Source organism: Halichoerus grypus, chromosome 9, assembly GCF_964656455.1.
Source record: "Halichoerus grypus chromosome 9, mHalGry1.hap1.1, whole genome shotgun sequence".
Taxonomy (NCBI): Eukaryota; Metazoa; Chordata; class Mammalia; order Carnivora; family Phocidae; genus Halichoerus; species Halichoerus grypus.
In genome coordinates, this window is record NC_135720.1 from 43,118,334 (window position 1) to 43,131,556 (window position 13,223).

General features: G+C 35.4%; 1 protein-coding gene and 1 long non-coding RNA gene across 8 annotated transcripts in view; one reads left to right on the plus strand and one right to left on the minus strand.

Annotated features, from left to right (window-relative positions):
- FAM184A (family with sequence similarity 184 member A) overlaps positions 1-3,714 on the plus strand; it is a 111,422-nt gene extending 107,708 nt beyond the window's left edge. For all 7 annotated transcript variants that reach the window (XM_036121243.2, XM_036121245.2, XM_036121246.2 and 4 more), the window contains 2 exons: positions 1,622-1,824; positions 3,370-3,714. In XM_036121243.2, the coding sequence (XP_035977136.1) occupies positions 1,622-1,824; positions 3,370-3,451 (285 nt within the window). In that variant the 3' untranslated portion in view covers positions 3,452-3,714. The remainder of the gene's footprint in view (positions 1-1,621; positions 1,825-3,369) is intronic.
- Positions 1-13,223, minus strand: part of LOC118553999 (uncharacterized) — a 102,462-nt gene that overhangs the window by 58,970 nt on the left and 30,269 nt on the right. The gene's annotated exons all lie outside the window — the stretch shown is intronic.

A 13,223-nucleotide genomic window follows, 5' to 3' on the forward strand; every position in this document is an offset into this window, starting at 1 on the left:
CCTAATTTATATTAGGCCCTTAGCCAGAAATTTTTTCTTTCAATGCTCATAAAAACTTCTCTGTTAAGAACATGGACTCTACCTTTCCTTCACAAGTTAAAGTGCTTCAAACTTTAAGCCTTTAACACAGAATGAACTTAAATGTTTTATGAAACAGAATGACTAAAGCAGGGATGCCTATAGCTGTATCTACAGAGCCTAAAATACTACCTGGCACGTGGAAGGCTCTCATAGTTGGTGAATTAATTAATACAGTTATAGTTTTTAAGTTCATAATTTAAGGTGAAATACAACAAAGCAAGATTATGAGACTTGTTGAAACAAATAATAAAATGAAAATATTTCTAATATATTTTTTGGAATTACATTTTGAGGTACAAAACGGTTACTGTAGAACTTTACCAATGATACTTTTGATTTCTTCAAATAGAAACCTATAGTAGGTTTATTTATGCCCTCTGGTGACTAGAATAAGAAAATGCAAAAGATACATCTTTGTTCACTTTTGAGTGATTTCAGCTTTAATAGTTGTGATTCTAGAAGACATTATTATTTTTCCTTTCTCTTTTCAGTTATGCAGAGTAGACTCTGTCAGAGACTCCGTGATTCACAGAATATGACAGAGGAGGGCAAGGTCTAGATAGTAAGATCATTACTTTGTAAATAAAGGAAAAAGGCCAATTAGGCTATTAGTTTTTTTTTTTTTAATCATTTTGCAGAAAAATATTTCATAAATTCAGTTAGCACAGATTTAACTTGTAAAAGATGGTGTTAAAAATATCTTGCAAAATGTTAAATTTTATTATGTTACAGCAAGATGATGCTCATTGATTCTAGAGGTGTGAATAAAATAGAATTGATTTGCAAGCTGATAGGTTTTGATAATCTGAAGGTGTTCCTCTTCCTGTTAATTTTAAAGACCAACTAAAATATTTAATAAATGGATCACTTTTGTTTTATAACCTTTTAATGTTTTTAAAAGATTATGAGCCAATTATTGATACCACCAATTGGGAAATGAGACTTAATTATGCAGATTTAATTTTCTCTCTTCAAAAAGTACAGTGAATTTAAAACCAGTTACTTGAGTCAGCTTTAGGTCTTAAGTAGGAATGTGGGATATGTTTCAAACTACTTTGCCAAGCACTTTTCCATTCCCATTTTTTTTTTCCAGACAAGGACTGCCTCCCTTTGACAGAAGGCTAAAGTTCACGGACCTCCCTTTTAAAACTGTTTAACTTTATAACCTTCTTCTCCTAATTTTAGCCCAAATCTGTTTAACCTCATGGTATCTGCAAGATCTCCTTCTACCTTTCCTCCCAGTAGTCTTTACCCTTTGACATTCTTTCCATCTCCTCCCCTCCCCATGAACACCAATTCGTGTTTCTTCCTCATTCTTTCTGGCCCAGCAGCATGTCTGTCCCTAAGGATTCCATGTAGATAAAGAACACCTCCAAGGATCCCCAGACCACACTTTGGGTAACACTGGTTCATTTTAACATCCTAATTTAACATAAAGCTTCCAAAATCTTCCCATGCCAAATTTATATCTTCTACTATTCCTATTTTCTCATTTGTCCTTATGCAGGGACTATCCTCACATGTATTATTTTTAATGCAGCAAAAGAAGAAGAATGATAAGTCACCAACAAACAGGTTTGTGAGTGTTCCCAATCTAAGTGCTCTGGAATCTGGTGGAGTGGGCAATGGACATCCTAACCGCCTGGATCCCATTCCTAATTCTCCAGTCCACGATATTGAGTTCAACAGCAGCAAACCACTTCCTCAGCCAGTGCCACCTAAAGAGCCCAAGACATTTTTGAGGTGAGCCCCGTCTCACCAGTGATTTTTTTTTCTTTTCTTTTTTAACTTGAAAAATTTACCTTCTTACATTGCAGAAATTCACTACTTTAAGACCAGCCTAGGAAAAGAAATATTACTGTGAAAGATTTTCACAATATATTTATCACTTCTCTAAGGAACTCCTTTTTGGCTCTTAAGATTTTTTTCTAATTTCTTGCCAATTTTTCTGTAAGCTGAAAGAGGTGCTAATGTAATTTGTATGCTTAGAATTTTAATATTTATGGATATTTGCTTCATTTTCAGTATTGTAGCAAATTTTTCACTAATAATCCATCTTTATTACAGAACTTTAAAATTTTTTTTTGTTTTTCTTGTATTTTCTTTTTCACTTTCTTGCTTACCAGGCTTATTTACAAATATATATGCTTACTGCCAAAATAAAAAATATGTAAGCTTTGGGAATTTAATGATATACAAAAGCAAAAAGTAAATTTAGAAAAAAAATTTTACAACTGATACTCCAATTTGAAGTTAACCTCAGACTTGATTAAATGTATTAACAAGAATTTAAATGAAACCCAATTGTTTATCCATTAAATAACATCAGAAAGTATTGTTGTTTTAGGTTTACCTTACTGAGTCTGTGCTGCTTTAATTTTTTTAACTTATTCCTACTAAATCTCAGCAGTGTCACTAGTAATAGTCTTACAGGTAGACGACCTTTTTCTAGGGTAAGTGATGACATAGTTAATGACTTTCAAATTGAAGAATGTAGCAAGAATAAAAATAGTCACATACACTTTTGAATGTGCCTCCTGCTAAATATTTTGTGTTGCTTATTTTCCCTTGTGCATGGGTATGTTCAGGTATCAGTAAGATGCATGTGCATGAGCTCAAGGAACTTGACTGCTGGAGTTTCCATTACACATTGTTGCGTGCCTTGTAATTTCCCCCAAAGACGGTAGGGATTCTTTTATTTTCTCAACTAGCCCAAAGAATCGTTAGTTAGAATTAAGTATAAATGATATAACTTTGAAGATGGAGGGGAAATGGGCTTCTTAATTGTACTCCTTTCCCCCTAGACTATTTGTTTATGGAATTATGAAAGTTAAAATGAATATACATGTAGTAAAAATAGTATGCCATGGCTTACTTATATATGTGGACACATCTGTAAAAATCAAATGCTTGTGTCAGATTCTGAAATTTTAAGTAAAAAGGTGCTGAAAAAGAGGAATGTTATCTTGTTCTCATTTCTGACAATTCCTCCTGAATTTTTTTATTCAAAGAAGGTGACATTTTTCTCAGCGGTCTGATTTTTCTCTTTTTGTAATTTTTTGTAATTGTTTTGATGTGGCTCCTCCTTAACTGACTTCATCTGAGCTGCTGATGCACTCTCATGCTCTCATGGAGTGGAGAAACCGATCTAGTGTAGAGGGATCTACAAAACACATCTAACACAGAACCAGTTGTGGTCATCGACACTGATGTTTTTTGTGCTTTTCTCTTCATTTTGCAAAACAGCTTAATGCTGGGTTACATGTCTCTCTTTTTTTATGAATTCAGTCCTCCTCAGAGTGAAGCTTCCCCGGTGGCTTCTCCAGATCCCCAGCGCCAGGAGTGGTTTGCCCGGTACTTCACATTCTGAAAGAATTGTGTTGGCGACAGCTAGCTCTGTGTGGACTAAGAGCATGACCTCATACAGACGTTATGTGAACAGGCTTTCCTATGTCAGACACTGTGAATGAGAAAGTATTTGTCTCTCCAATTTGAAAATACACTATTTCCTGTGATATTTATTGGAATTATTCTACTATATTATGTGTGTAATTATAACAGTTATTTTTATTTGAGATGGAAGAGTCTTTAACCTTTGTAATTACTGCATAATAAATTTTGTTAGAACAAACAGTGCTTTTCATTTTTTTCTAGTAAGCTTGTTAGACTTTTTAAATATTTTTTAATTCTAAATAAGACTTACTGAAAAGGTGTTTTCTAAAAAATTTTACTGCATAATAAAATATCAAATTATTTGACTTTAATAATCATAACACAATCAGGATAAATACATTATAACCTACTAATTTGTTCCATTTCCATGTATAACTATAACTATAAACTGTGTTCTCTAAATTTATAAGACTATAATGAAAACACTCGTGGAAATTATAAACTTTCGGCTATAAAAGTACTGCTGACTTATTTATAGTGTATTTTATTATTCTGATAGTTGAGGATCTAGAACTTCTAATATAGTTAGTCTCTATGATTAATATGATTTATGGCCAAAAGTTATTTGGTAAAGAGACAGTTAGTGGGTGAGGGGTATTAAGGAGGGCACTTGATGTAGTGAGCACAGGGTGTTATATGCAACTGATGAATCACTAAACTCTACCTCTGAAACTAATACACTATATGTTAATTAAATCTAAATTAAAATTTAGAAAGAAAAAAAATTTGTTACTGATATATCAACTCAACTAGTGTTCAACAACTAGAGTGCCAAATTTAGTTGACTAAGCAATGTAGATTTTAGAAGAATCTGGGGGAACAAGATGAATACAAATACCTGATCTATGAATGATTGTACCAACAATAAAGACCAGTTTTTTTAGTGGTTATTATGTGTCACTGTGCTGAGGGGCATTAGAAAGATTATTTAATCTTCACACAATCTTCAAGAAACAAACCACTGGATATGCGCTTGCACAGTTGGCGTGTTCTTTTAAGTTATCCTGGGGGGAAAAAAAGTTTACATAAAATACTTGCTCTGAATTTTTCCTTCAACTGAGACTGAATTTTCTAAGTGGTTAATTCTTATTTCAGAAAACAAATCTAGTTATAAGCACATATTCTTGTCCCTGATTTTTATTTTACCTAATAATTTGGAGATTATTTACCAAGGATTTGATGATTAGTACTCATGCAGGTGACTATGCTAGACACAGACATACAGAGATGATGAACACCTGTCCTCAAGAGCTAACCACATACTTGCTGAAATAGTCAAGGACCAAACTTTTTCAATATCAGAGCAATATCAGAAGGGACACTAGATTTATGGAAAGTACAATGAGAACAGAGAGGAGGAAGTGATTAATTCTACCTAGGTGGTATCAGGGAAAGCTTGACATGGAAATGGTACCCAATTATAATTTTGAAAGATGGGTAGGAATTAACCAGACCAGGGACAGGGCTGTTTGAGGCACAAACTGGAACAAGTATCAAGAAAGAACAGGCCAGCTACATCCAGAGAATTAAGTGCAATCCTATGGGATCAATGTGTAGGGCTAAAGAATATGGCATGAGACAGCAACCATTCCTTGAGCACCTAGCCTTTTATTAGAATTTAACATTTTTTTTTTAAAGATTTATTTATTTATTTGACAGAGAGAGACACAGAGAGAGAGGGAACACAAGCAGGGGGAGTGGGAGAGGGAGAAGCAGGCTTCCCGCTGAGCAGGGAGCCCGATGCGGGGCTTGATCCCAGGACCCCGGGATCAGGACCCGAGCCGAAGGCAGACGCCCAACGACTGAGCCACCCAGGTGCCCCTAGAATTTAACATTTTTAACTCATTAACAACTCAGATGAAGAATACAAATGTACAAGTAGTAAAGGTTAAAACCTATGCTCTATTATGCTACAAAGGGCCTGAAATGCTTAGTAAGGAATTCAACTTGATCCTTTAGAATTTTGAGCAAGTAATAGCATGATTCGATTTAAAATTTTTAAATCACCATACTGGCTGGAAAAAAAAAAAAGACCTACTTATATGCTGCCTACAAGAGACTCACTTTAGACCTAAAGACACATATAGACATTGAAAGTGAAAGGATGGAAAAAGATATTCCATGCAAATGGAAGAAACAACAACACGAAACAGACCAGGATAGCAATACATATATCAGACAATAGACTTTAAAACAAAGACTGTAACAAGAGATAATAAAAAAAGGACATTACATAATGATACTCCAACAAAACACAGAATAACTGTAAATATCTATGCACCCAACATTGGAGCCTTTAAACCATAAAGCAAGTATTAACAGACATAAAGGGAGAAATTGACAGTATTACAATTATAGTAGGGGAATTTAACACCCCACTCATATCAATGAATAGATCAGGCAGAAAATCAATAAGGAAATAGTGCCTTTGAATGACACATTAGACAAGATGGACTTAACAGATACTTACAGAATATTCCATCCAAAAACATCAGAATACACATTCTTTTCAAACGTGCTTGGAACATTCTCCAGGACAGATCACATGTTAGGCCATAAAACAAATCACATAAATTTAAAAGTAGAATCATACCATGCACCGTTTCTGGCCACAACAGTATGGAACTAGAAATCAATCACAAGAAGAAAAAAAAAAACTAGAAAAAAAAAATACCACAAACACATGGATGCTAAATAACATGGTACTGAACAACCAATGGATCAACAAAGAAACCCAAAGAGGAAATCAAAAAATACATAGGGACAAATGAAGATACAATGGTCCAAAATCTTGGATGCAGCAAAAGCGGTTCCAAGAGGGAAATTTAGAGCAATACAGGCTTAAATGAAAAAAAAATAATTCAAACAATCTAAACTAATACCTAAAGGAACTAGAAAAAGAAGAAGGAAAAAAAAAAAAAAAGCCCAAGGTTAGTAGAAGGAAGGAAATAATAAAAACCACAGCACAAATAAATGAAATAGACACACACACTCCCACATACCCACAACCGAAAAGATCAATGAAACCAAAAGCTGGTTCTCTGAAAAAAACAAAATTGATAAATCTTTAGCCAGATTCCTCAAGAAAAAAAGAACACATTCAATAAGAAACAAAAAAGGAGAAAGAACTGACACCACAGAAATACAAAGAGTAGTAAGCAAATAATGTAAAAAATTCTATGCCAACAAATTGGACAAGCTAGAAGAAATGAATTCCTGGAAACACACAATCTTTCAAAACTGAACCAGGAATAAAAAATAAATCGAAACAGATCAATTACTAGTAACAAAATTGACTCAGTAACCAAAAAATTCCCAACAAACAAAAGGCCAGGATCAGACAGCTTCACAGGTGAATTCTACCAAACATTTAAAGAACGTTTGGTCCTACTACAAAAACTAGAAAAAGAAGAAAAGCTTCCAAATACATTGTACAAAGCCAGCATTACCCTCATACCAAAACCAAAGACACTACCAAAAAAAAGGAAAATACAGGCCAATATCCCTGATGAACATAGATGCAAAAATCCTCAACAAAATTTGAGCAAACCAAATTCAACAATACGTTAAAAAAAAAAAAAATCATACACCATGATTAAGTGGGATTTATTCCAGGAATGCAAGGGTAGTTCAACATTAGCAAATCATGGGGCACCTGGGTGGCTCAGTTGGTTAAGCGTCTGCCTTCGGCTCAGGTCACGATCCCAGGGTCCTGGGATCGAGCCCCATGTCGGGCTCCCCACTCAGTGGGGAGCCTGCTTCTCCCTCTCCCTCTGCCTGCCGCTCCCCGTGCTGTGTTCTCTCTCTGTGTCAAATAAATAAGTAGAATCTTTAAAAAAAAAAATTAGCAAATCAATCAACATGATATACGGCATTAACAAAGCAAATAGATGCAGAAAAAGCATTTGACAAAGTACAACATCCATTCATGACAAAACCCCTCCAGAAAGTAGGTTTAGAGGGAACATACCTCAACATAATAAAGGCCATATATGAAAAACCCACAGTTAATATATTCATCATACAAGGATGTCCACTTTTGCCACATTTACTAATATAGTATTAGAAGCCCTAGCCACAGCAATCAAGTAACAAAAGGCATCCAAATTGATAAATAAAATTCACTATTTGCACATGACATGATGTTATATATAGAAAATTCTAAAGACCCCCCAAAAAGTTAGAATAATTGAATTCAGCAAATTTGCAGGATAGAAAAATCAATACAAAGAAATCAGTTGTGTTTCTACACACTTATAAGTAGCAGAAACAGAATTTTTTTTTAAAATATTTTCACATAACAGACACCTATTTTTTTTTTAAAGATTTTATTTATGTATTTGAGAGAGAGAGAATGAGAGAAAGCACATGAGAGGGGTTAGGGCCAGAGGGAGAAGCAGACTCCCTGCCGAGCAGGGAGCCCAATGCGGGACTCGATCCAGGGACTCCAGGATCATGACCTGAGCCGAAGGCAGTTGCTTAACCAACTGAGCCACCCAGACACATGCAGATACAGTAAAAATCCCATTTACAATAGCAACCAGACGAGTAAAATAGGGGTGCCTGGCTGGCTCAGTTGGTAGAGCATGTGACCCTTGATCTTGGGGTTGTGGGTTTGAGCCCCATGGTGGGTATACAGATTACTTAAAATCTTAAAAAAAAAAAAAGAATAAAGAATAAAAGACCTAGGAATAAACTTAACCAAAGAGGTGAAACAACTCTGTAAAACGCTGATGAAAGAAACTGAAGACAACACAAATAAATGGAAAGATATTTCATGATCATGAATTAGAAGAATATTGTTTAAATGTCTACACTACCAAAAGCAATTACAGATTTAATGCAAGCCCTATCAAAATAGCAACAGCACTTTTCATAGACCTCAAACATATAATACTAAAATTTGTATGGAATCACAAAAGACCCCAAATAGGCAAAGCAATCTTGAAAAAGAACAAGAAAGGTAAAGGTATCACAATCCCACACTTCAAGATATACTACAAAGCTGTAGTAATCAAAACAGTACAGTACTAGCACGAAAACAGCCATGGAGATCAGTGGAACAGAATAGAGAGTTCAGAAATAAATCCATGCTCTATGGTCAATTAATCTGACAAAGGAAGCAAGAATATACAATGGGGAAAAGATAGCTTCTTCAATAAATGGTGCTGGGAAAACCGGACAGCTACATACATACAAAAGAATGAAACTGGACCACTTTTTTACACCATATACAAAAATAAACTCAAAAAGACAAGAAACAACAAGTGTTGTCAAGGGTGTGGAGAAAAAGGGCCCCTTTGTGCACTACTGGTGGAAATATGAATGTAAACAGTATGGAGCATCCTCAAAAAAAAATAAAAAAAACTACCTTGTGATCCAGTAATTCCACTACTGGGTATTTATCCAAAGAAAACAAAAACACTAAGTCGAAAAGATATATGCACTCCTATGTTTAATGCAGCATTATCTACAATGGCCAAGATATGAAAACAACCCAAGTGTCCATGGATAGATGAATAAATAAAGATGATGTGATAAACACACACACACTATATATATATATATATATATAATGGAATATTACTTAGCCATAAAAAAGAATGAGATCTTGCCATTTGTGACAACATGGATGGACCCAGAGGGTATTATGCTAAGTGAAATAAGTCAGACAAATATTATATGATTTCACTTATATGTGGAATCTAACAAAATGAATAAGCAAACATAAGGCAGAAACAGACCCATAAGTACAGAGATGGCTGCCAGAGGGGAGATATGGGTGGGGGGTTGGGCAAAATGGTGAAGGGGAGGGGGGACTGTTTTCTGGTTGTAGAATGAATAAGTCATGGAGATGAAAGGTACAGGATAGGGAATGCAGTCAGTGGTACTGTAATAGTGTTGTATGACAGATGGCAACTACACTTGTGGTGAGCACAGCATAACATACAGACTTGTTGAATCACTACGTTGTACTCCTGAAATTAACGCAACATTGTGTGTCAACTATACATCAATAAAAAATAAATACTTTCCATGGAAAACAATAAAAATAAAAAAGACTGCAGCTTCAGGAAACCTCAGCTGAACTGCCTGAGATATCTGCAGAATGTTCTTGCTGATTCTATACCTAGAGCCTTTATCTATGCCACCGTGATGTTCTGCCAAAGAGGTCCTACATGGAGTTTGGATTTGCCCTCCCTTTCTGGGGCCTTTGGGGTGATAGGACCCTAGGATGAGACCAAAGCCTTTCTACCTTTCTCTCCCTCTCTTTCTCAATCTCTCTCTCTCTCTCTCTCACACACACACACACGGTCATAGTCATATAAATGGTTAACACTGTAACTGAAGAAAAATAGTTTCAACAAAACATTTATTTTGATAGAAAAAGCAACATGGAATCCTAGAATTGGAGTTAGAAAAATCCTTAAAAGCCATCTCTTCTAGGGGTGTCTGAGTGGCTCAGTAGGTTAAGCATCTGCCTTTGGCTCAGGTCATGATCCCAGGTTACTGGGATCAAGCCCCACATCCAGCTCCCCAGTCAGCAGGGAGCCTGCTTGTCCCTCTCCCTCTGCCCCTCCCCCACACTCGTGTGCTCTCTCTCAAATGGATTATAAACAAAATCTTTAAAAAAAAAAAAAAAAGCCATCTCTTCTAACCTCCCACAGAAGGCTTTAATCTCCCCTGGAACATCCCTGACTGAACGTGGATACTCCAGTGATAGGAAGCTCACTTCCTCTGAGGCTCCCTAGACCTGGCTCTGCCACCAACAAATATCTTAACGTCTTGTGACTCAGTCTCCAGGTCTGTATAATAAAATGATACCTTCTACCCTACCTTCCTACAAAGATAAAATGAGATATTTTGGGAAAGATATAAATTACTATAGCTGTCCTGGAAAGTAGAAGAGCAAATTTATTAGAGAAGAGTAAAAGGATTATCAGGCAGTGATTGAGATCGGAGGCTATATATTTATATTGAAACCCATCAGCCTGATTGTGCTCTTTGCCGATCTTTAGCTACTTAGATACAGGTTATATCAATGGGTAGTTATACTTCACCAGGTTTAGGATTTTGTTAGGCAAGTACAACAAAAGGAGGGAGGTCAGAAAAGTGAGAGTATTTGCAGAGACATGATAACAATGATAAAAACGCTATTTATCATCTTTAACATAATTATTTTTATGCTAGGAATTTAGAAGTAAAACCATAGTGGACGTATACTACCAATTAATTACCTTACTAATGGCACTGATCACCAATTTCCAATGTGTGTCAGGGATGAAAGTGGGGTCGTCCCATATATCCTAGCCATTTTCCAACACCAGCAGTGTGTTCTACAATTCAACTCAATTCTGACACTACCTGGAGATGGCATCAGATCCTACAGTTAAGTGCTCATTCTACAAGATTGCTCTCCACTTTACACCCCATTCCCAAGCCTAGGTTGTTACCTGTGCTTTTGACCACCTGGCTATAAGTCAGAGATTCCCACAATCCCCTCCTTGGGTTCAATTAATTTGCTAGAGCCACTCACAGAACTCAGGAAACCTGTTTACACATTAGCTTGCTGGTTTATTACAAAGAATATTAAAGGTTACAGATGAACATGATGAAAAGCTACATAGGGCAAGATCCCAAACAAAGGTGCTTCTATCCTTCTGGAGTTGGGGGCCTGGCACAGTGGCACATGGAAGTGTTCTGGTTCCCCAACCCAAAAGCTCTCTGAACCCTGTCCTTTTGCGTTTTTATGGAGGCATCATTACACAGGCAAAACTGATTAAATTCAGTGGCCACTAGTTCCTGACCCCAATCTCTAAGCCCCTCTTCCCTCCCTGGAGACCCAGGGGTTTCAACCCTCTAATCACAGGGTTGGCCTCCCTGGCAGGGCACAAATCCTTAGGTGGGGTCCAAAAATCAGCTGAATCACATAACAAAAGACACCTTGAGCACTCTGCCTACTTAGGAAATTCCAATGGTTGTAGGAGCTCTGTGTGAGAAATGGGACAAAGGTCAATATGTATTTCTTATTATAAATCACAATATCAGTTTTACTTTGGAAGATGTCAAGCTGATTTTTACGTACAGGTTGAGATATTTAGTTTTTATCTCATTCAGTCACCTCCTTCATAACCAATCTGTATGTAGGTATGATTAAAACTCTTGTTTTTGTTCCTAATGCCATATCTTCACATATTTACTTAAGGCTTTTCATCATCAGTGAGTTGAGTTTCCAGCTTTTAGCTTTTCCCCAACACTCTAATTTTAAATCTAGAATGAAGAGGCCCTGAGAGGAGAATCACAAAGACCATATATAGGATTGGGGGATGGAGAAAGAAAAATTTATAATATAACATGGTTGGAAAGACTTTATTCATGTCCACAGAAACCATATGCAAAATTCTGTAAGAAAAACAATACAAGTAGATATTTGGAAATATATCACAAACAAGTTTCTGAGTTAAGTATTCAGATTCTAAGAACGTATTAATGATAAAAGCATATAAAAATATTGAGAGCAGTATTTTACTTTAGACCCAAGTAAAAACTATCCATAGAAGTCTCAAGTATTATTTTTGTATATGAAGTGGAGAACTTATTTTATCTAGCAAAACAAATTGAATAGCATATTTTGCCACAGACATATTCTTTGAACATAATGATATGCATAACTTCTTTCATGTTATCACAAACTTTCTAACATTGCCTATTACAAGATACCACTGTGAAAATGGATTATACCATATTAATTTTGGTTCAGAAGATTACTACATATCAACCACATCTGTTAATCCCTGGAATATAATATCTAATTTTCTGAATGTAGTTATATTTAATTTTAACAATATAATCTTAATCATTTAATTTTATAATTTTACAATTATAATTTATAATTAGTAGTCAAAATCTGTTTGAAATAAAATAGTCCAGAAAAAAACTCTTACACATATAGTCAAATGATTTTTGACAAGGGTGCCAAGATTATTCAGTGGGAAAAGGACAGTTTTTTCCATAAATGGCACTGGGAAAACCAGATATCAACAAGAAAAAAAAAAAAATGAAAATGGACCATTACCTTACACCATATACAAAAACTAACACAAAGTGGATCAAAGACTCAAATTTAAGAGCTAAAACTATACAACTCTTAGAAGAAAACATAGGGTAAACCTTCATGACATTAGATTGGGCAAGGATTTCCTGGCTATGACACCAAAAGCATAGGTAACAAAAGCACAAATAAATAAACTGGACTTCATCAATATTCAAAGCCTTTGTTCATCAAAAGACATTATGAACAAAGTGAAAGGGCAATCCCCCAAAATGGGAAAAAAAATTCACAAAGCATATTTGTGATAAGGGATTAATAGCAAGAACATATAAATAAACTACTAAGACTCAGCAACAACAACAAAAAAACCCAATTCAAAAATGGGTAAAGGACTTAAACATTTCTCCAAAGAATATATACAAATGGCCAATAAATACATGAAGATGCTCAACATCATTAGTCATTAGAAATGTCAAGTCAAAACCACAATGAGATACCACTTCACACCCATTAGGATGACTTATTTTAAAAAGGTGGGAGGGCCACAAACAAATGGAAATATAGTCCATATTCACGGATTGGAGGAACAAATATTATTAAAACATCCATACTACCCAAACAATCTACAGATTTAATG